This window comes from Equus caballus, chromosome 14, assembly GCF_041296265.1.
Source record: "Equus caballus isolate H_3958 breed thoroughbred chromosome 14, TB-T2T, whole genome shotgun sequence".
Classification (NCBI taxonomy): Eukaryota; Metazoa; Chordata; class Mammalia; order Perissodactyla; family Equidae; genus Equus; species Equus caballus.
The window spans coordinates 14,200,386-14,221,914 of record NC_091697.1 but is presented as its reverse complement, the minus strand read 5'-3'; the positions used below and the strand labels follow the sequence as shown (position 1 = coordinate 14,221,914).

General features: G+C 36.5%; 1 protein-coding gene across 2 annotated transcripts; it reads left to right on the top strand.

The window, feature by feature from the left end:
• The first annotated feature begins 1 nt into the window (after position 1).
• On the top strand, positions 2-21,271 carry LOC138917411 (ATP-binding cassette sub-family D member 2-like). Of its 2 annotated transcripts, XM_070233656.1 has the most exons (7): positions 2-150; positions 2,577-2,680; positions 4,671-6,386; positions 7,930-8,110; positions 16,557-16,678; positions 20,031-20,199; positions 20,937-21,271. In XM_070233656.1, exons 3-7 carry the CDS (start codon positions 4,998-5,000, stop codon positions 21,038-21,040), a joined length of 1,965 nt encoding a protein of 654 aa, XP_070089757.1. In that variant the 5' UTR covers positions 2-150; positions 2,577-2,680; positions 4,671-4,997; the 3' UTR covers positions 21,041-21,271. The 2 variants fall into 2 exon arrangements, with proteins under 2 accessions (XP_070089757.1, XP_070089758.1); XM_070233657.1 differs by lacking the exons at positions 16,557-16,678; positions 20,937-21,271 and having other exon boundaries at positions 12-150; positions 20,031-20,162.
• Positions 21,272-21,529: the final 258 nt, after the last annotated feature.

The window sequence follows — 21,529 nt, the reverse complement described above, 5'->3', positions numbered from 1 at the left end:
CCTCTGCGGTTTCTGCGGCGACGCTGTCCTGATAGGGCCGCAGGGGACGCCGTGGGAAAGCAGCGCGTCCGAAGGAGGAAGAACACAGCAGTTTCAACCGGTCGGGCGAAGGAACCCTCAAGAAATCAAGTGTCGGGCTGTGGCCGCAGGGTTAGTGTTTGAAACCACCCCCACCATAGTTTTATTTACTTTGGTGTAGGTCTCAGCCTTTTTCTTTTTAGGTCAAAGAACAGACTGAGGGGAGAAAAAGACGGCAAGAACAAAGATATGGATCCGTAATCCTCAAGATGATGTTTCCATTCCCACATCAGTCCACATCCAAATCCTTTAAATATCTTTCACGTGCAGTTTCAATATTCAGTACACAGTTGTTTATTAGAAATATTGCGCTGTAGTAACTTACCATTTTGTGGGTTTCTTAGAGAGCTTGATCAAAACTGGGTTTAGCTGTAAAGACCCAAAGACTTTAAACACCTTACCGAAAAAAATCTCAAAACGAAAGTTGGATTTTAGTGATCGTTTCTGTGTTATGTTTGTATATCCTCACAAAATGTTTATCTTACACACTGTTCTATGATATTTTGGTTAGAAACTAGAAATCTCCTGTACCAAACAAATGCACAAAATGGTTTTTTTTCCCCAATTGTCATGATTGTTTTCCAGATTTTTAATCTGGGCAACCTCTCATTTTCAAATATGATAGATTTTCTGTTAACTCATTGGGAAATAGTGCCTAAAATATAGTTGCCTAAAATAGGATTATGTGCCCTGGTAGACATCGTTTAATCATAGAAATACTGATTTTTGTCACAAAAATTCACCAAAGTATATCTATCATTGGTTTGAATTAAACCAAGTGAGTATAGCATTTCAGAACAAATTAGTCTTCGTCATGGAGTAGCTCATCGTTTTTCAGTAACTAAACCATACAGTCGAGTCAGAAGCAATGGCCCAGTGCGTTAGCCTTTCCTACTTTCAACATTTTGAAACAGGTACAAATTAACTAAATTAACTAGAAGGGGAAAATAATTTTATAGAGGATTGACTGACCTTTTAAAATATATTCTATAGGTAGAGACATAAAGGACAGGTTGACCAATCTGTTGAGAAGAGTCAAGAAGTGGGAGCTGGATAGAACCGTGTCTTCTCTCTGACTAGAGTCACTGCTTTCCTTCCAGTCACAGAGAGGCAGTGGAAGTGGTAAATTAGGCTAAGGAAAGATTAATCTATGAGATACATCCTCAGACAAGATATTTGCTGGGTTTTCCTTCACAGCAAAAGACATTTCATTATGAACCAGTTATTAGGTGGTTATTTGTAACAGATGAAATATTGACCTAAGATCTCATCTTCATTGTGTTTGTGGCTCACATGAATAAGGCTAGCATGACTGGTAGATAATGAGTCAAATGCTGTGCTATTTTAGGGCCAGTAGGGCAATTAGGTAATCTCGGGTCAGGAAACAGTTCAAGAAAGGAATACAGCACAGATAAAATACTACTTAGCATTTGCTGAGAAGGAAATGCATCCCAAATCTTAAACCTTAATTTGTCTTTACTGCTAAAAATTATTTACTCTCTGGTGATTTACTATCTAAACACATAATACATATTATCTACATTATACATTTTTATTCATATACTTATATATGTAGGTCTCTTTATTATAAAAATTTATTTCTGATGTTTTACTGTTTAGAAAGCATGTAGTTTTCCTAATATATGTGTATATATATAGTCTCTAATATATATATAAAGTCTATTTAATCCTGCTCTTCCATGGTTGTTGGTAATGTCCACTGTGACACTGACATTGAGAGTATCACACTTGAGAACAGAGTAATTTGATAATTATTGCTTATTTTTTAACTTTCATTCATTTTCAAGATCTTTTTTTAAGATTATTTCTCCTCTCTTAAGAAAAATTTTAATGCTTTCCCATATAAACACATGTAAAGTTGAGAAGATTGAGTGGAAATTAGGCTGAATTATGTTTACTATAGTAACAAGTGACTTTTTTTCACTCTTTTTTTCTCACCTAGTTTGAAATTCAAACTAAATTAGCATTCTTTCTGCTTTAATTGCATGGCAATATAAAAAATGAAAGAAGTATCTTGACATTCTTAGTTTCTTACTTAAATACCATATATTTCCAACTGGAATTATGTATCTGTTTTCCTATCATCTTGAATTCTTCCTCTGCCTTCCCTGAAGTCTTGAGCTTGGTCTCAGATGCTAGGACCAACCCTGACTCTTGGGGGTAGGGTAGAGTGAAGGGTGTGAGTGGAATTAAAATGGTGATAGTTACATCTGTACTTAAGTGGCTCATCATTAGGTCAAATCTCACATTAACCTTTTCCCCAGTTCTAGTAACTGGCCTCCAACCTTCCCTGCACCACAATTCCGGTAACCAAATTTCTGTCTTTCTATCTTGATTATTTTCCTCATTCTAACAAGTCTTTCACTCAAGCCAATAAAAGCTTGTTCCTATACCCTAGCTTCATTATCAGTTGATAAACTGACCTACCTACAACTAAGTGCAGGCCTGATTTGATCTCTAACCTTCTTTGCTTCTAGATTTCCCACTGCCCTGCTCCTCCCCTGATGTGGCTGTCCTATGCCAGTGATGCAGGCCACTTGCCTCGACTGCCAGCTGCTTGCTGACCGGCGTAACCCTCTGTGTAAGTGTTCTGCCTGGCTGAACATCCTCCTATCACCCCCAGCTAAGTTTACCCTGGCCCTCCACCTGTCTTATCACAGTCAGGAGATGTGACATAAAGAATTAAAGTTTATAAGGGTAAGAGATCCTTACTTTGACACGTGAGAAACGTGAGATTAGGAATAAAAGATTTTGAAAATAACCACTATAACACTATGATCTCTACATACAGACTTAGAAAGTCTCAATGGAATGAATGATAGATTGTGCTGCTAATATGGTCAGCTATAAAAGAAATTTTCATGAATTTGCCACTCATGTATTAGTCAATCTGCTGAATTGAATGCAAACAAATGAAAAGAGACCTGTGATGATTCTTGAAATTCATATAGGTACATGGGAAAGGAGTTTTAAAAGTTTAAGGCTATTGTTACTTATGAAAAGGAGAATAGTTCTTTATTCACAGTAAACTGAATAATGAAGATCATTCAACACTGAAACAGGTTTTATATTCTAGCACAAGGGTTGGCAAACTTCTTCTGAAGAGGGCCAGATAGTGAATATTTTAGGCTCTGTTTCATCTATCCAGCTCTGGCTCTGTGGCTTGCAAGCCATAGAAAATAAGTAAATAAATAAATGGGTGTGGCTGTGTTCCAATAAAACTTTATTTATGGACACTGAAATAAAAATTTCATGTAATTTTCATGCACCACAAAATATTATTATTCTTGTGATGTGTTTTCAACCATTTTAAAATGTAAAAACTGTTCTTATCTCAAGGGCCATAAAAAAATAGGTGGCAGGCCAAATTTGGCCCACTGGTTGGGTTATAATTTGCCAACCTCTGTTCTAATTTAATGCATATCTTCCCAGGCTTCCAGTTGACTAGAAATGTGTATGTATGTTGTGGGGGGTGGTGGGTGTGGGGAAGCAAAAATGCTTTTGCATATTCGAAAACACACTCATCCTTACCTAAACATTTTACATATTTAAAAGTATGCAGAATTTTGCTTGACTGTTTAGCAGTTTAAGTCCTCTATTAGGGATGTAGGGAAAATTTTTTTAACACTCTTTGTTTGAATCAAATAACCAAAGTGGGAAGTAGCCAATAGATTATCTCTAAGCCTAAACAAAACAAGCAAAACAAAAGTTTGCAAAAGACAAAGAACTCTCAAAAAAGGTCCCAGAGAAGCTATTTCCACCATCTAACTCCAGTTGGATTCCCAAATGGTTAACTTTAGGTTATAAAGTCACACACCTCCAAGTAACAACTATCTAAAGGACGCAAGAGGGTGGTAGAAGTGAAACACTGCTCTTTTTTATTCAATAGTCACCTTGTAAATAAATACCAGTGCATCAGATCTCCATTGCTAAAAATAGCAGTTGTGGGGCTGGAAGATTTTTATTGTAAGGACAAGTAAACATAGAGATGGAGATATAGCAAAGAACTATTTTCTATAATGCAGAAGACTTCTCTCCTATTTATTTACAAAATATGCCCTCAATTACGACTTGTCTGATAGATTCTGGGACTTCATGAGAAACACAGGCAGAAAAAATAAAATAAAATGGGACTGAAAAACAGATCTAAGTATTTGATAGTTTGCTTTCTCCAGTGTCCCTCCCGCTTGTCTCTTTCCTCTCTCTCCCTTTCAGATTCAGTCCATACCCTTTCACATTCATTCCATATCCTTTTCACATTCATTTCATGTTGGTCCTCTTGCCCCTCCTCCCTCATCTCCCTAGCTCCTTCTGCCTCATCTCGTTTTATAGCGCTTGGAAATTTCCTTTTCTTTCTGCTCTTCCCCTTGTGGTATCTACTAAAACCTTAGAGGAGTGATGTATATTCTGAAACTTCTGTGCGTTTCTAAGTGACGCTGAGCATGCTCAGTAGCTGGGGCAGGTTTTGTCGCCCGCAGCTGCCCTGATTCGACCTTTCCCAAAATAGACATTTAACTCTTTGGACTCCTGCCTAAGGATGTAATTCGCTTTGCTTTCTCCTCATTTTCAAGGTTCAAAGGGAAGCGGCGAGGATTCCAAGGTCCCACCATCCTCACAGCCAATGAGGGGCCTGTGAGGGAGGAGCTTGGGGCAGCTTAGTGCAGCTTGAGCTTCTGAGGGAATCATCCTCAGTAGGTGCAGTGGAGTCTGAGCTCCGCTGCACCTGTCACAGCAGAACAAAATTGAAAAAAACAAAAGCAAAATTTAAGAAAAGAAGAGAAGAAATGCTGCGGACTATGGAACCCTGTAGGACTTTCTGAAACATTTGCTGGGGATTCTGGTGGATCATGATCTTTTAAAACCAATTCTTTTTGAAGCCGGTTTGGGTAATTGGGAAAATGACACATATGCTAAATGCAGCAGCTGATCTAATGAAATGGACCAGATCTAGCGCTGCTAAAAGGGCTGCCTGCCTGGTGGCTGCGGCATATGCTCTGAAAACCCTCTATCCCATCATTAGCAGGCGTTTAAAGCAATCTGGCCACAGGAAGAGAAAAGAAGCAGCTTACCCGACTGCAGAGAACAGAGAAATACTGCATTGCACCGAGACCACTTGTAAAAATTCTTCGCCTGGAGTGAATGCAGATTTTTTCAAACAGCTACTAGAACTTCGGAAAATTCTCTTTCCAAAACTTGTGACCACTGAAACAGGGTGGCTCTGCCTCCACTCGGTGGCTCTGATCTCGAGAACATTTCTGTCTATCTATGTGGCTGGTCTGGATGGACAAATCGTGAAAAGCATTGTGGAAAAGAAGCCTCGGGCTTTCATCATCATATTAATCAAGTGGCTTATGATTGCCATCCCTGCTGCCTCTGTGAACAGTGCGATAAGGTACCTGGAGTGCAAACTGGCTTTCATCATCAAATTACTCAAGTGGCTTATGATTGCCATCCCTGCTGCCTCTGTGAACAGTGCGATAAGGTACCTGGAGTGCAAACTGGCTTTCATCATCAAATTACTCAAGTGGCTTATGATTGCCATCCCTGCTGCCTCTGTGAACAGTGCGATAAGGTACCTGGAGTGCAAACTGGCTTTCATCATCAAATTACTCAAGTGGCTTATGAATGCCATCCCTGCTGCCTCTGTGAACAGTGCGATAAGGTACCTGGAGTGCAAACTGGCTTTCATCATCAAATTACTCAAGTGGCTTATGATTGCCATCCCTGCTGCCTCTGTGAACAGTGCGATAAGGTACCTGGAGTGCAAACTGGCTTTCATCATCAAATTACTCAAGTGGCTTATGATTGCCATCCCTGCTGCCTCTGTGAACAGTGCGATAAGGTACCTGGAGTGCAAACTGGCTTTGGCCTTCAGAACTCGCCTAGTAGACCATGCCTGTGAAACCTATTTTACAAATCAGACTTATTATAAGGTGATCAATATGGATGGGAGGCTGGCAAACCCTGACCAGTCTCTTACTGAGGATATTATGATGTTCTCCCAATCTGTGGCTCACTTGTATTCTAATCTGACCAAACCTATTTTAGATGTAATCCTGACCTCCTATACGCTCATCCAGACTGCTACATCCAGAGGAGCTAGCCCAATTGGGCCCACCCTATTAGCAGGGCTTGTGGTATATGCCACTGCTACAGTGTTGAAAGCCTGCTCTCCCAAATTTGGTAAATTGGTGGCTGAAGAAGCTCATAGAAAAGGCTGTTTGCAGTATGTGCACTCCAGAATTATAGCCAAGGTTGAAGAAATTGCCTTTTACAGAGGACATAAGGTAAGATAGAAATTAAGATGATGGGTGAAATGTGAGACTGTTCGAGCTGCCACTGCAGTGCTAGATACCATCTGTTGTACTGTTGATGGACCCACTTCTTTAGCGTTTTAGACTCCGATGACATCTAAACCTGTACTAGAATGTATGCTTCCTTACCCTTTTTACTCACAAGTTGTTAAAGAATTATAGAGTGCAAACTTTTCTAAAGTTTCATGAGAATAAAATTTTCAGCACTCAGTCTACTTAGCCTCAGTTACCCAAACATGCTCAGAATTATCTCTGAAGCATTTTCTTAAAACTTAAATCCTAATTGGTTGTAGAACATTAGAAGAAAATGTGTTTGGAAACTGAGTAAACACATGTCCATTGAGATGGAAAATTTAGGATGGTATTCTCTTGGTGTTACTATTGAGGGCCCTTTGTTTTTAAGAGGAAAAAAGACCCTGTCCTTTTACATGAAAGACAAGTTTAACAATTTTGCATGCCTGGTCAGCAATGGAGGGTCCTCAGTCCTAAGAAGTGCAGGAGAGTGTGTCTCACAAATGGCATTTCCAACTCTTAGTTAATGTTCAGCACCATGTTTGACACAAATAAAAAGGGGCAGTGAAATGAAATTTTGTCTGGCTTTGAGAGAAAAGCTAAGATTAGAGAAGAAATGAGGAGGAGAAAAGGAATTTCAGAACGTTATTTCTGAATACTAAAGATTTTCGACATTAAGCAGATCCCTAAAATAGTTAGCCTAATTACATAAACTTCCAGAGCATTGAAGTAACCTCAGAATATTAAATACGACCAAATTTTTTAAGGTGATGCATCTGAAATCTTAATACAAATGAGTTAGTACAAATGAAATATTCAGGTATTCTTAAGTTGAAATGGTATTTTAATTCCCAAGCAGAATTATTTACTTTTTGAAGCATCATTAGTTATCAAGACAAACGTTTACAGTAGTAGGAATCTGAAGAAGAAAATTTAAAGCAAATTTAGGACTTCTACTCCCCCTTGAAAATTGTCCTTATATGTTGTATTAGTCATATTGACTTGTGATTCTTCTTGAATCATTGAACTCAGTGATTTAAATTATACCATGCTGTAGGCTTCCGGCATTTAAGACAAAATCCAGCAAATTGAGTTAGTTCGAAAATGGAATCTAATTACACATATGTGTGTCATGTGTTTATTTTCAAATATTTTTGGTGTGATCAAGAAGGATAAAGTTCTAACATTGTTTACTCATGTCTTATAGAATATCGTTTAATTTTAACCTCATGCATGTAATTTTGAAATAAAAATTATAAATCACTGACATGTACTTTATATTTACTAAGTATCATGGGTTTTTTTCAATAATATAGGTGTGACCAAATTAAATAATAATGACTCATTCTTATATTAATCTGTATTTTTTAGTTGTTAGAATCATAGATCATATTATACTAAGTAAAACAAAATAATGTGTACCTATCTTTAAAGAAAGCCTTCAGACATACAGTATTTACTTTTGTAACTCATGCTGGGTTCTTGCCTCTTTTTCCCTCTATAGGTGGAAATGAAGCAACTCCAGAAAAGTTACAAAGCTTTAGCCGATCAGATGAACCTCATTTTATCCAAACGTTTGTGGTGCATCATGATAGAGCAGTTCTTGATGAAGTATGTTTGGAGCAGCAGTGGACTGATTATGGTGGCTGTACCTATTATCACTGCAACTGGCTTTGCAGATGGTGGTAATGACATTTATGCTTAATCTTCAATATATGTTTAGGATTATTTCTCTTGAAGGTGTCACTGCTGGTTTTGTGTGAGTGAAACTGAATATGTAGCCATTTTTCTGTGGTCATTAATGGTCAGAAACAAAGGCAGACTTTGCAACATCCAATAATAATACCTGCAATGTGAAAGGAGATAAGTGGCTCAAAAGTCCTTTCCAGTTGTGAGATATTTCAAATTAATATCTTGAAAAGCAGTGTAAGTTCTCTCCATGTGTTTTAAACTTCAGTTCTGCACATCCCATGTATTTAGTCTATAAATATTCTATAACTGGATCTGCCCTGTTTTGTGATTTGAAGAGTTGGTTGACTACATTAGGCAACTAGGAATATTGTTTTAGGAAGTGCTTCACACCATGGAAGGAGATCTCCTCTACTTGTAGGTAACATAGATAAACCTCCTATGTAGCATGATTTGGTGGCATTGTGGGGGTAGGGGTTGTCAAGCTGCCCCTGTCTAATTCTAGCTATCACCACCCCAGTGGTTTTTACCAACATTTTTCATCTTTGGGATAACTAAGAAAGATAAGGACAACAAGAACAATATTAAAACGTTCTGTAATACTTGAGATGGGAGTTTGGGTCTTAATGGGCAGAGACAAAGGGGAGTTAATTAAAGTAGCAGCATTTTCTGCTCTTCCTCCAAAATAAAACGTTCCCCCTTCTCTTTAAAAACCACTTGGTCAAAATTGGCCTTAGTGTTGAAGTAACTAAATAAAAGCATGGGCTTTGTAGTAAGACAGAGCTTAGCTCAACTCTTGGCTTTCCCTCTTCCTGCCTGTATCCTCTCAGTCATGTTAATTAAACTCTGAACCTCCATTTCCTCATCTGTAAAAGGAGAATTGGAAAGGCTACTTCAGAGGACTGTTGGGAGGATTTAACAGAATAATGTTTATAAAGTACAGAGCATGCTCTTGACGTTCTTGATATAGAGTGACAATTATTACCTAGGAAACAAAAGGCAACACTGAGAATAAGGTAACAGAATTCACACTATTTTACGGCTATTTTTGGTGTAGAATTAAGAATTAAGTTATTTGTTTGAAGTCATCTAATAAAAACAAGTAAAAGAATTACCCTATACTTTAATATTTTCAAACAGTGCTTCAATGCTTTAACCAATTATTACAAAAAAACTTGTCAAATTTGAGTCATTCTTAACCTAAAATTGTTCATTTTAGTAAATTGGAATTTGTCAATCCCATGTGATAAGACTGTAGATATACCAAATATACTCCACAACTCAACTGTCTAATACTGTGTTTAGACCACTGGGAAACTGAATTTTATCTATTTTTATGTTTTCAAAGTTTTATTTTTCAAAAAATCATTTAAAAAGTTTATATTGAATAAGGTGTTGTTAGTAATAGTATTTTTAGACATAATCCTTTCATTATAAGATAAAATAAATTGCTTTTTCAAAAAAGTATTGGAGAAAAAAATGACACAAAAATTTATGGTCTTGAGATTAGTTTTAGTAAGACACAACAAAATTATCAGATATTCATAGTGGGTCTAAGTATATGGATGTTTTAAAAGGTTCGTATATAACGTATAGAGACAACACCAATGACAAGATCATGGTGTAGTTCTCTTAGTCCTTGGAAGCACGGGTCTTATTACAAAACCCCAGAGTATTCAACATAGAGCAGAGAAAATGCAGCTATTAATGGTGACAAATTAACCCCACAGAGACCAGTAAGAAGTAAACAGTGTATGCAAAGAATCTAACAATCTTATTTCTATGGGTGATGTAATAAGATATTTAAAAATAAATCCTGAAAATATCATATTAAGTTAAAGAAACAACATTAAAATTTCACATTGAAATTATGATAATCACAGTGATGCAAGTAAAATAAAGTAATTCTTAAAGCTTCTTTTCAAAAGAGGATTTTATACAAAGAGAAGCAGTATAAGAATGTCATAGAAGAAAAAAATAAATTCGTATGACAGCATTATTATGAGAAGGTGCTTCAATATCTTCTGTAATTTCTAATGTTACTATATATACGCTTATAATGTTTGTACGTATTTACTAAAGACATTTGACCTACAATGATTTAACACATGAAAATATTGTTAGCGTTTTACTCATACAAAATTATTTTTTCTAAATAATGATATATCTTTGAGGCTTTAGGTCTTGGAATTACATATCATATATTCTAATCTAATCTTCAGTCTTAATTTACACTTATGCCCTGAGTTGTCCCTTATGTTAGAGATGAATTAAATACATGATACTGTATATTTTAAAGCAAAAATAGGTGGAAAAAGTGGGTGAATGAGAGAAGAATGGCAAAGAGAAAAGGGAGAAAAAGTAGGATAGAGGAAAAAAAGACAATACAATAAAGAAGCAGGCCACTGTTCAGATCTTGACTCAGCTATTTAGTAGTTATCCATCCTTGAGAAATTTGCATAAACTTTATATGCCTCAGTTTTCCTCTCTTAACCATAGGTATAGTAATATATATCTTACAGAATTATGAAATTGTATATAATGTATTTAATGTGCTTTGAAACAGTTCTCAGCAAGTAGTAAGAATTTAGGTGGATCATTGTTAATATTTATTCTATTCTTACCATGTGGGCTCTGGCATCAGATTGCCTGGGTTCAAATGCTTACTCTTTTGCTTACTAGGCTATGACTATGGGCAAGTCATTTAACCTTCTTGTGCTTCAATTTCCTCATTTCTGAAATGGGAGAAATTATAGCAGGGTTGTTAGGAGGATTAAAGAAGAGTACATGTGTAAAACTTAGAACAATGCCTGCTTCATCGAAAATGCTCAATAGACATTTGCTGGCACGATTATTGTTGTTAAGAGAGCAAGATATTTAAAAGTGATTAGGAAGTCAGAGGTAAAAGTGCAGATAGGAGGAAGAGCCTGCATAGTTTTTTTGGAGGAGAAAAGAAAAATAGTTTTGTAGTAGATTTGTTATACCACCCACCTACAACTTCAAGTGAAATCTTATGGTTAGGACAGGATTATGTTTATATTCAAGTTCACATTACAAAATTGCATGTGGAATCATGCCATTTTCACTCAGACGAGGAGCTTAGAGGTCATCCAGTCTGGAGCCCCAGATTTGCCTCAGGGCACACAGATGGTTAGTGGAAGCACTAAGGATAGAAGACATTATGTGATTCCTAGTGTGTTACTTTTCTTACCTTCATCACGCTACCTCCATTTAGCTATATTGGAACTTAGTCTATAAGGGACTTAACTTAGTTTGAGACCAAGCAATCGTGGGAGCTAATGCTTGAAATAGAGGCATTGAAATAGTTAATTATATATAGTTTCTGTTATATTTTCTTAGAGGACATTACCCCTTTCTTTGCTTTGTATTAAGAGAAAGACTGAAATTATGTCAAGAAAATAGTTACCTGGGAGCTGTATCTCAATTTTTTAATATTATAGGCCACTTTTCTTCTCTTCATATCAAAAGCAGTTCTGGGCAAGGCCAGGGAAAGCTACTTATAGGTCCCTTCTGCCGGACCTTATCACAGACACCTGACAGGCAGTGAACAGTGCACCTAAGCCACTAGCACTGCCAGTAGCGTCCACATGTTGGTGATCTGCTAACGTGAGGTGGCACATCAGAAGTAGCAACTGAAAGCACTCTTAGGAATGGAACTGAACTCTACCATAACCCTCATAACATGGGTGATATTTTATTCCTAAAATGTACTTCCAACAAGATGATCTCCATAGCTCCTGCTGCAGGAGTATGTCTCATATTCAAATGCCAAATTATTGAAATATAATTTTGTATTTGGGTCAGTTTACATATGACTACTCTCTTGTTGACCAATTATTGTCACAGTAATTATCAGTACATATCAAAGACATACTTTTTAGCTGTAATTAGCTATTCGTGTCAGGAGCTATAATTTTTAAAGTATAACATACATGCCCACAACGGCACAATCATTAGTGTACCACTCAGTGAACTGTCACAAAGTCAACCCATACACGTAAGCACCACTGAGAAGAAACAGAACCTTACCTTCATCCTAGAAGCTCCCATCCCAGAAACCCCTTCCCAGTCTTATCCTCATCTTCAGCCTCCTACCCCCATCCCCACTTCCTCCTGCCCCTGCCCCCATGCCACACCAAAGGCAGGCATTTTACCGATCATTCATTAGTATTTGCTGGGTTTTGAGCCTTATATAAATAGTATCATGCAGTACGTATGAGAGTTTTAGTTGCTCCACATCTTTGTCAATGTTTGATGTGAGTCTTTTTCCTTTTAGGCATTCTTATGAGTGTATAAGCGTGCTTCATTGTAGTCTTAATTTGCATTTCTCTGATGACTGAGGAGGTTAAGCACTTTTCATTTGTTTATTGGCTACTTGGATAGCCTTTTTTATGAAGTACCGATAAGTTTTTTCTTCATTTTTAAACTGGCTTATCTGGTTTTTGCTTGTTCATTTGTAAAGCTCTTGTGTATTCTGTAATGAGTAGTTTGTCAGATACACACACACACACACACACACTCAAATCTCTTTTCCCACTCTATTCTTGCCTTTTCAGTCTCTTAAGTGTCTAAGAGAAGTTCATAATTTTAATATAGTTCAATTTATCAATCATTTTCTTTGTTGTTAGTGCTTTTTTTGTCCTGTTTAAGAAATATTTGTGTCACCCAAGGTCATAGAGTTATTCTCCTATTTTTTTTTTTTTTTTGAGGAAGATTAGCCCTGAGCTAACTACTGCCAATCCTCCTCTTTTTTTTTCTGAGGAAGACTAGCCCTGAGCTAACATCCATGCCCACCTTCCTCTACTTTATACATGGGACGCCTACCACAGCATGGCGTTTGCCATGCGGTGCCATGTCTGTACCCGGGATCTGAGCCAGCGAACCCCAGGCCATCGAGAAGCAGAACGTGCCAACTTAACCGCTGCACCACTGGGCCGGCCCTCTCCTATTTTATCTTCTAGAAATTTATTGGTTTTTCATTTCACATTAAGATCATCAGTTAGAATTGATGTTTATATATGGTATGAGGTAGGGTAAGATTGAGATTTGTCAAGGTGGCAAAGATAAAACATAAATGACAAGAAATAAACTCAGATTGTAAGTCCAAAGAAAAAAGTACAGAAGGGTAGCCTGCTTTTTTAATTTTTAAAAAATTAATAGACAATTTTCTTTAGAATAGTTTTAGGTTTACAGAAAAATTGAGCAGAAAGTGTTCAGTTCCCAAATTTCCCCTCCTCCCATAATTTCCCTTGTTATTTACATCTTGTATTAATGTGATACCTTTGTTATAACTGATGAACCAATATTTATACATTAGCAACTGAAGTCCATAGTTTACATTAGGATTCACTCTTTGTATTATACAGTTCTATGGGTTTTCACAAATGTATTACATAACCTTAGTTTTAAATCCTTTCTCACCTTTTCAGTGAAATAGCAACAGATGTGACCGTGTTTCAATATATCCTTTTATTAGCAGAGCTGAAAATAGCAGTAAAATGAGAAGATATAATGTTAAATATTAAATCCTTAAGTGAGGCACTTTTGACAACGTATTCAAAATATTTGGTGAGGAAGATAAAATGTGTTGATCTGGGATACAAAATAGGTGAGTGCTTTAGGTCATGAATTTATATCTCTGACACTGAGGAATGTACCCTTCTCACAGAGGCTATGCAGTTGGCTGTTGTGAGCATGGCAAAATACTACTGGCACTGCTCTCACAGTACTTTCCAAAGAACAATCCGTAGAATAAAAGTCAAATGAAATCTGTCCAGAGCTATTTGTAATTTTGTTGCTAAAAGCACGAAGAAAACCCAATAGGCATTAATCTGCTAAAGCGACGTGGAAAGTACCATGCCATGTCAAACACCAGTTCATCTGTGCTAGTGTTTTTACTTCTTAACAGAGACTGTCAGTAAAAGCTACTATTTAAACCGCTTTTAACCCAAATTCATAAAATCCCATGATTATTTTAGATCACCAGCCAGATTCTCTATGAGCCAAAACTATTCTTAGTGCTTTAACTGATTCAGCAATTCACTATTTTGGTAGCTTGCTGAGAATCTTTTGGTAATTTTTTTGTGTCTATCTAAATTTTGCCACGCATTTAAATGTAAGAATATCTACATTCTGTTTCCAGTCTATTTATTCAATCACATTTTTCACTCCTCACTTATACCAGCACTCAAAGCCTTTCTTTTTTCATTCCTCAGGGAAACTCACTCACTTCAAGGGGGCTAACAGGAGTCCTCTAGAGCAGTGACAATAGTAGGGCTAGGAGGAACCACATTGGACTATTTGTCCTCTTTTTTTTTTTTAAAGATTGGCACCTGAGCTAACAACTGTTGCCAATCTTCTTTTTTTCCTTCTTCTTCTTCTCCTCCGCAAAACCCCCCAGTACATAGTTGTATATTCTAGTTGTGAGTGACTCTGGCTGTGCTATGTGGGACACCACCTCAGCGTGGCCTGCTGAGCGGTGCCGTGTCCGCGCCCAGGATCCCAACCAGCGAAACCCTGGGCTGCCAAAGTGGAGCTCAGGAACTTAACCACTCGGCCACCGGGTGGCCCCTAGACTATTGTAAAAGGGCCCCATGAACTCATGGTGATTCTCATACTCGGGTGAAATCAGTGCCTGACACCAACCCATGCTGTAACTTGATCAAGCTGTTTATCATTCAGTTGGCATTGCTTGAAGTTTCCCTTCTCTGTCCTGTTGCTTATACTATACTTATGATCTATTGAAATTATATGTGGTCTTCAAGGCCTCACTCACAGTCTACTCCTCCATGAAGCATTTCCTGTCTCTTGCAGCAAGAAATGATCTTTGCCTCCTCTAAACACCTCCCATTAACTCTCTTCATTGGCTGCCCTGCATAGTTATTTGGGAACTTATCTTCTCTCTCCTACCAAACTGTAGGCTCCCTAAGGAAAGAGTCTGAAAATCACATTTATCCTTGCATGTCCTATAGCTCCTTGCCTAATTTCTTGCATATCTAGGTGTTCAGTAAATATCTGCTGAGTGCATTTTACCTTATATTATGCGTGGATCTCTTTCAAACCCAGCTGAGCTGTCTGTGAGCAAGTAAATATGAAATTATCTGGTAGTCATAATAGGGCATAAGTTAAATATTTGCACTGATATGGAGAAAAAAAACCTTTGCACTGAGATAAGTCAGAGAACAATAAATATCAAAGTTAGACTATGACTATCTATATCACTCTAATTTCTTCATTAATTTTCAGCATTTAATTTAGAACTTTGGAAATAATCTATAGACGGGCCAGATAGAGACTCAAATTGTTGGAAAGATTAAAATAATGACTTGGAGAGAACAATTTTGAAGAATGAGACTAAATTAAATAGATATGCGATAATAACTAGAGAAAATAATAACAGCTAACATTTAGAGAACTTATTATAGGCCATAGATTAGACTAACACTTCATTTGTATTTCACCTTAAAACAACTCTTTGAGATAGAATTGTTTGAGATAGTATTATTGTCTCCCTCATTTACAAATGAGAAAATAGGCATGGAGAGGATAAGTGGCAAGTTCTACTTACCTTACTACCTGCCAATAAGTAGTAAAGCCTGGATTCAAACCTAGTCTGACTCCTCTTAACCGTAATTCTGCATTGACAGTAATTTAGGATGTTCATTCATCTATCCATCCCATCCATGCATCCATGCATCCATTCAATACACATTAAGGAGTACTATGTGCTGGAGACTCTGCTGAGTACTAGGAATAAAGAATAAAACACACATTCTTGACCCTTAAGAAACTTAAAGTCCATTGGAAAGGCCAGCAAAAGTTTCCAGGGAAACCTTTACTAAAGAGTTAACTCTTGAAGAAAGAGCTAGACAAAGAAGGAAGAGAAGTATATTGAAGTCAGAAGAAATCATGTATGCAAATAGCAGAGGATAAATAGAGTGTTGCATGTTTGGGCTGCTGCTAGACTGTAGAGTGAGGGTTGGTTGAAACAGGTAGACAGAGGCTGGATTATGAGGGTCAGCTAACTTGCATTTCTATTAAAGGAACTACACTAGAAATATTTGCTTGTATTCCTATTAGTAGTATTTTATTGACCAAATCCATAGTATTTGATTGCCTAGCTGTAATAAGGGCAGGGAGTTGAATTTGGAAAAAGTTAAAAGAATGCTAAGTGAAAATAGTCATAATTCCTATAGACTTACTTTTGTTCCAAGTCTCCTTCTAAAAAAATAATGAAACAAAAGAAAGCTTTAAATAAAATCTCGTACAAATATTGTATTTTCAATAATTCATTAAATTTCTGAGAAATTGCTGGTACTAATGAAAAATTTACATGTGGTTGTTTTGGCCATAATTTCATCTGTATAAAATAAAACATTTAGTTACTTGAAAAAACTCAATAGTTTTGTAATTTGCTTTTAGATCTAGAGGATGGCCCCAAACAAGCTATGGTTAGTGAACGGACAGAAGCCTTTACTACTGCTCGAACTTTATTGGCCTCTGGAGCTGATGCTATTGAAAGGATTATGTCTTCATACAAAGAGGTACTTGCGTTTCTCATCATCAATTTGATTAAAATAAGATATATGAAAATCAAGCAAAATGTAAATTACAAGATATACTTAGTATTTTGGAAACATTTTTCTCTACCAAACATTGCTAAGAGTAAGGCAGCCCTCCCAAGTATATTGCTGCTAATACCCTTTAATTTTTACACTTTCAATTATAACTCCTCTTTTTCTGTCTATAGTATGATGTATTTGTTTTTAATTAAAAAAAAAAACCACACCCCTAGGTGTGGATTCTGGAGCCAGAGTGCCTAAATTTAAATTCTTGCTCCAGTATTTACAAATTATATGAACTTACTCAAATTCCTTAACCTGTCTGTGTCTGTTTCATCATCTGTGAAATAAGGATAATGATAGCATTGACTTTGTAGGGTTGTTGTGAGTTAATACATGTAGAATGTTTAAAACAATACATATTAAGCAGTCACTAAATGTTAGCCAATAATATTACTTATATACCTTGCAAACTTTTACTCATCCTTCATGACAAGTCAAGCCTCACCAACCACCTCTAAAACCCTCTTGTGATTCCACCTTCTTTCCGCCTTCGTTGCAGAGTCTGGCTCTACCTTCTCTGTGTTCACAGTACACCTGGTGCTTTACCACATTGTAATTGACTATCCCCTGCACCAGGCCCTGAGTGGAAAGCAGGAACTGTCTTACTCAGCTTTACATTCTTAATATCCATTTTAATGCTTGGAATGTTGTACGTGGTCAATAAATACTTGCTGAAAGAATGGTAATGACCTGCAAATATCACAGTGTTAAGACTGGAAATCATTTTATTCAGTTCAGATGTTACATAATATTCCCATGGACAGACATTCTCACTATTACTTACTCTTGTGGCTTTTGTATCAATATAAATTGCCAGAGCATCTTTATAAATTTAGCTGCCTATTAAATAAGCCTCGAATAAGCCATATAAAAGAGTTACAAAGTTTGTGATTTACCCACAAAACTTTTCAGTCTCTTTCAACAACTGATTTCTTGAATTGGGTTAAAAAAATAAAAGTAAAACCAGTTGTTTAGGGCCACGTACCAAACCAACTCAATTTTAAAAAATTTTTCAAATAGTAATTTTGATAATCTGAAGACACAGTTTTGAGGATAGGTTTTTTGATTAATAAATTACTTATTAAAATTAAATGACAAATCAAAATTTTGGCCGTCTCACATTAAAATACTTTGGTATCTAAGTCACAGAAAGAATATCAATTAGTTTTTCTACATTGTCTCTGACACAAAAACTGATTGCATTTTGCTTTATTTCGGCTGACTGTGCTTTGAATCACAGAATGTTCACTTCTAAAGAATCTTATTGCTGCTATGACAGCACATGAAAGCATCGTGCATTCTCTGCTAGCTCCAGAGGGAGCAAGGGTCCTTTTTAGAGTTAGAGTTCAAGGGCAAACCCCCTGTCTTATATCCCAAAGTAATTTGTCCACAGTCACATTCTCAGGTTTTTTCAGACACTCTTGGCGCCCACTCCACCCTGCATCCTGGTCTACTAACTCCTTGCCTCCTGCTTTTCTTTAATTGACCTCTACATTTGGTTTTGGACTTTTTATTTTTTTACGCAAATATATTTAGCCAGGTTTCTTTTGAATCCATATTTTGTTAATCCTTAGCTCTGTTTTCCTCTGCTTGAGAACTCAGGAGATTTTTGTGGATAACATTTGAGAAATTACCCTTTAAATAGCTATAACATTAACATATAGAAATGCGATACTAATCCAGCTACAGACCTCTCACACAGTAGAAACACGGTAGAAAGCTTTTGACAGTAATATGCACTCTTTTACTGCTTGTTTTGCACACACAAAAATCTTACACAAATGTCAGCATTGTTGTATTATTCCACAATTTATTGTTTAAGAGACATTTACTAGTGACCTGCCTCGCTTACTGGTTCCAGTTTCCTAGTAAACATTTCTGTAAGGGAATGGTTTTTGTGCTTTCCTTTTCACTGAGAAAGATGGTCTTGACAGGAGATGAGTCACCTTTCACAGTACCCTGACAACGAGGTGTTCTTTTAATAGAAAAACAGCAGGAGATTCAGCCTAAATTGGATCACTGGCAGGATAGGAGCAAGGTACCACTCTATTGAGCCTTATGGACTAAAGCAGAGATTTATCTCATCTTATCTTTAATCTCACCTAGAAAACAGTCATATTTAATGTTTTTCTTTGGGCATATAAATCATGTTTGGCTTGAAAAGAAGCTGAATTGTGGAATTTGGACTGAAAAGGAGTTGAAGATTTACATTGAGCTCACTCCCAATTTTGGTATCCTCTAGGAGGGATATTTTCTCTGCCAAGCTTAGGAATTTTGACAATCAATTTGACTCAGAAACATTCATTTCTAATAAGAAAAATATGTATTTTTCTTCTATTTAAAACCTATTTTAAATTGAAAAAAGATATCAAAATAAAGGATCATAATTTCATTGAATGAACTTAAGCTTTTCACAAAATTTCTAATTTTCTGGAAATGAAATCTGTCATTTGAACGAGTCAAATCAGAAATTTGACTAAAGATTTATTTATTTATGAAGATTTTATTTTTTCCTTTTTCTGCCCAAAGCCCCCCGTACATAGTTGTGTATTTTCAGTTGTGGGTCCTTCTAGTTGTGCTATGCGGAACACTGCCTCAGCATGGCTTCATGAGCAGTGCCGTGTCTGTGCCCAGGATTCCAACTGGTGAACCCTAGGCCGCTGAAGCAGAGCGTACAAACTTAACCACTCGGCCCCGGGGCTGGCCCCAAAAGATTTGTTTTTTTTAAGATCGGTACCTGAGCCAACATCTGCTGCCAATCTTTTTTTTCCCTTCTCTCCAAAGCCCCCCAGTACACAGTGTATATTCTAGTTGTGGGTCCTTCTGGTTCTGCTATGTGCGATGCTACCTCAGCACGACTTGATGAGCGGTGCTAGGTCTGCACCCAGGATCCAAACCGGCAAAACCCTGGGCCGCTGAAGTGGAGCGTGAAAACTTAACCACTTGGCCGTGGGGCCAGCCCCTTGACCAAAGATTTTTAAGTCTCACTAATATTCTGAAATCTTTACATTTCGTTTTTAACCGTGACTTGAATGAATAATTTTTTATGTGTTTTATAATCCCAATCAAACTTACATTGACACGTTGCTATGTTGCTCTCTTGATAAACTTTTTACCGTTACTTGTTTTAGTTATCAGATATGTTATTTATTTTTCATGTATAATAAAATAGGATCTTTAATATTAAATCAAAAAGCTTATATGATTGCGTATTTTTTTAAGTCTGTCTTGAGTATATTAACTCTATTTTATTTCTCTGTGTTGGTTTTAGATCACTGAATTAGCAGGCTATACTGCTCGAGTGTACAATATGTTTTGGGTCTTTGATGAAGTGAAAAGAGGCATTTATAAGAGAACTGCTGGCATGCAAGAGTCTGAAAACCATAGCAAGAATGGAGCTAACATAGAATTATCCCTCAGTGATACGTTGGAAATCAAAGGTATTAGACTCAAATGTTTTTGTATTTTTCCTGTATTTAAGTGTTTATCAACAGAACTAAAGTTTTTTAGAAGCTAGTCTTTAACAGATAAAAGAAACCAACATTTATTTATTTAAATAGTTATTCCTAAACTTAGTATTGCAGTGTGAGGAGTGGTGACTAACATTACCATTAAAAAAAAATTGTTACCTTTATTTAGAACAAAATTTCTAGAATTATTTTTGGAAACTGCACATATGGCAGAATGAATTGTTTGCTTTTAAAAATCAAATAACAGAATTAGAACTAATGTCATATTGTTCGTCATCATCCTATGTTTTTAAACTTATTTGGTTATCATATTTTTAAAAATTATATATAAATGTCTTAATTACCTTTCTGGGGCACCGTGTTTTTTCTGTAAGAAAGGTTAATTTAGAGAAACAAGTAGTTGTAAAGAGTATGGCTGGGTTATATCAGATAGAGTTTAGCTTTGCTCTCATTATGATGTTGACATTAGGTTATTGGTAAGTAATGTTTCTGAGAAAGATTTTCCAAGTAGATGTGTCAAAATGTCCAAATTTACGTTAAACTTTTCTTTAGATATAGATATCTATATTTCACTTGGTTTTCTGATTTGTTACTGTGAATTATCTTTATAACGAATTTATCTATGTTGCATTATACTTTAAGTTATTTACGTAGTTAAGAATAACGTGTGATAGCTTTTGTAACTTAAGTCGTTCCTTAACTTATAGGAGAAGTTATTGATGTGGATCATGGAATTATTTGCGAAAATGTTCCCATACTTACACCAACGGGAGAAGTGGTGGCTTACAGGCTAAACTTCAAAGTAAGATGATATTCAAAAATCTTCTGATTGTTGCCATCACACTAATAAAAAACAACACAGAATTCATGTACATTTGTTAAATACATGGAGGAGCATATGGAAAGGAGGGGAAATCAAGGAAGGTATGCACAGTGGCTGAATTACAAAAGCAGTTAATTCCTCAGAAAGCAGAAAGAAAGAGAAATTTGATGTCTACTGCTTTATTGCCAGGTTGAAAATTAAAATTACAGTTCACTGAGAGCCTATACAAGGTTCCCAAACGGTTTTTCACACTGGGTTTTCCCTCACCTGAAAAAACAGGCCAAGAGATTGTGAGGATCCATAATTAGTGTTTTAATCCATTTGGCAGGACTCAGTGTTTTTCACGTTCTGTGATACTGGGATCTGCGTCTTCACTGTCATGTGTTAAACCTTTAAGTCTTGTCCAAAAGTCACGTCATTACCTAGAGAATCCTTCTGTGAATTCCAGGCAGGTTGCCATCTTTCTGCTTCCGCCTC

Bases quoted from the DNA above. Each gene is read 5' to 3' on its own strand.
- LOC138917411 (XM_070233656.1), top strand. From the start codon at position 4,998: ATGACACATATGCTAAATGCAGCAGCTGATCTAATGAAATGGACCAGA. The intron at 16,679-20,030 runs GTACTTGCGTTT...TGTTGGTTTTAG, and splicing joins TTATGTCTTCATACAAAGAG to ATCACTGAATTAGCAGGCTA. The intron at 20,200-20,936 runs GTATTAGACTCA...CTTAACTTATAG, and splicing joins TGATACGTTGGAAATCAAAG to GAGAAGTTATTGATGTGGAT.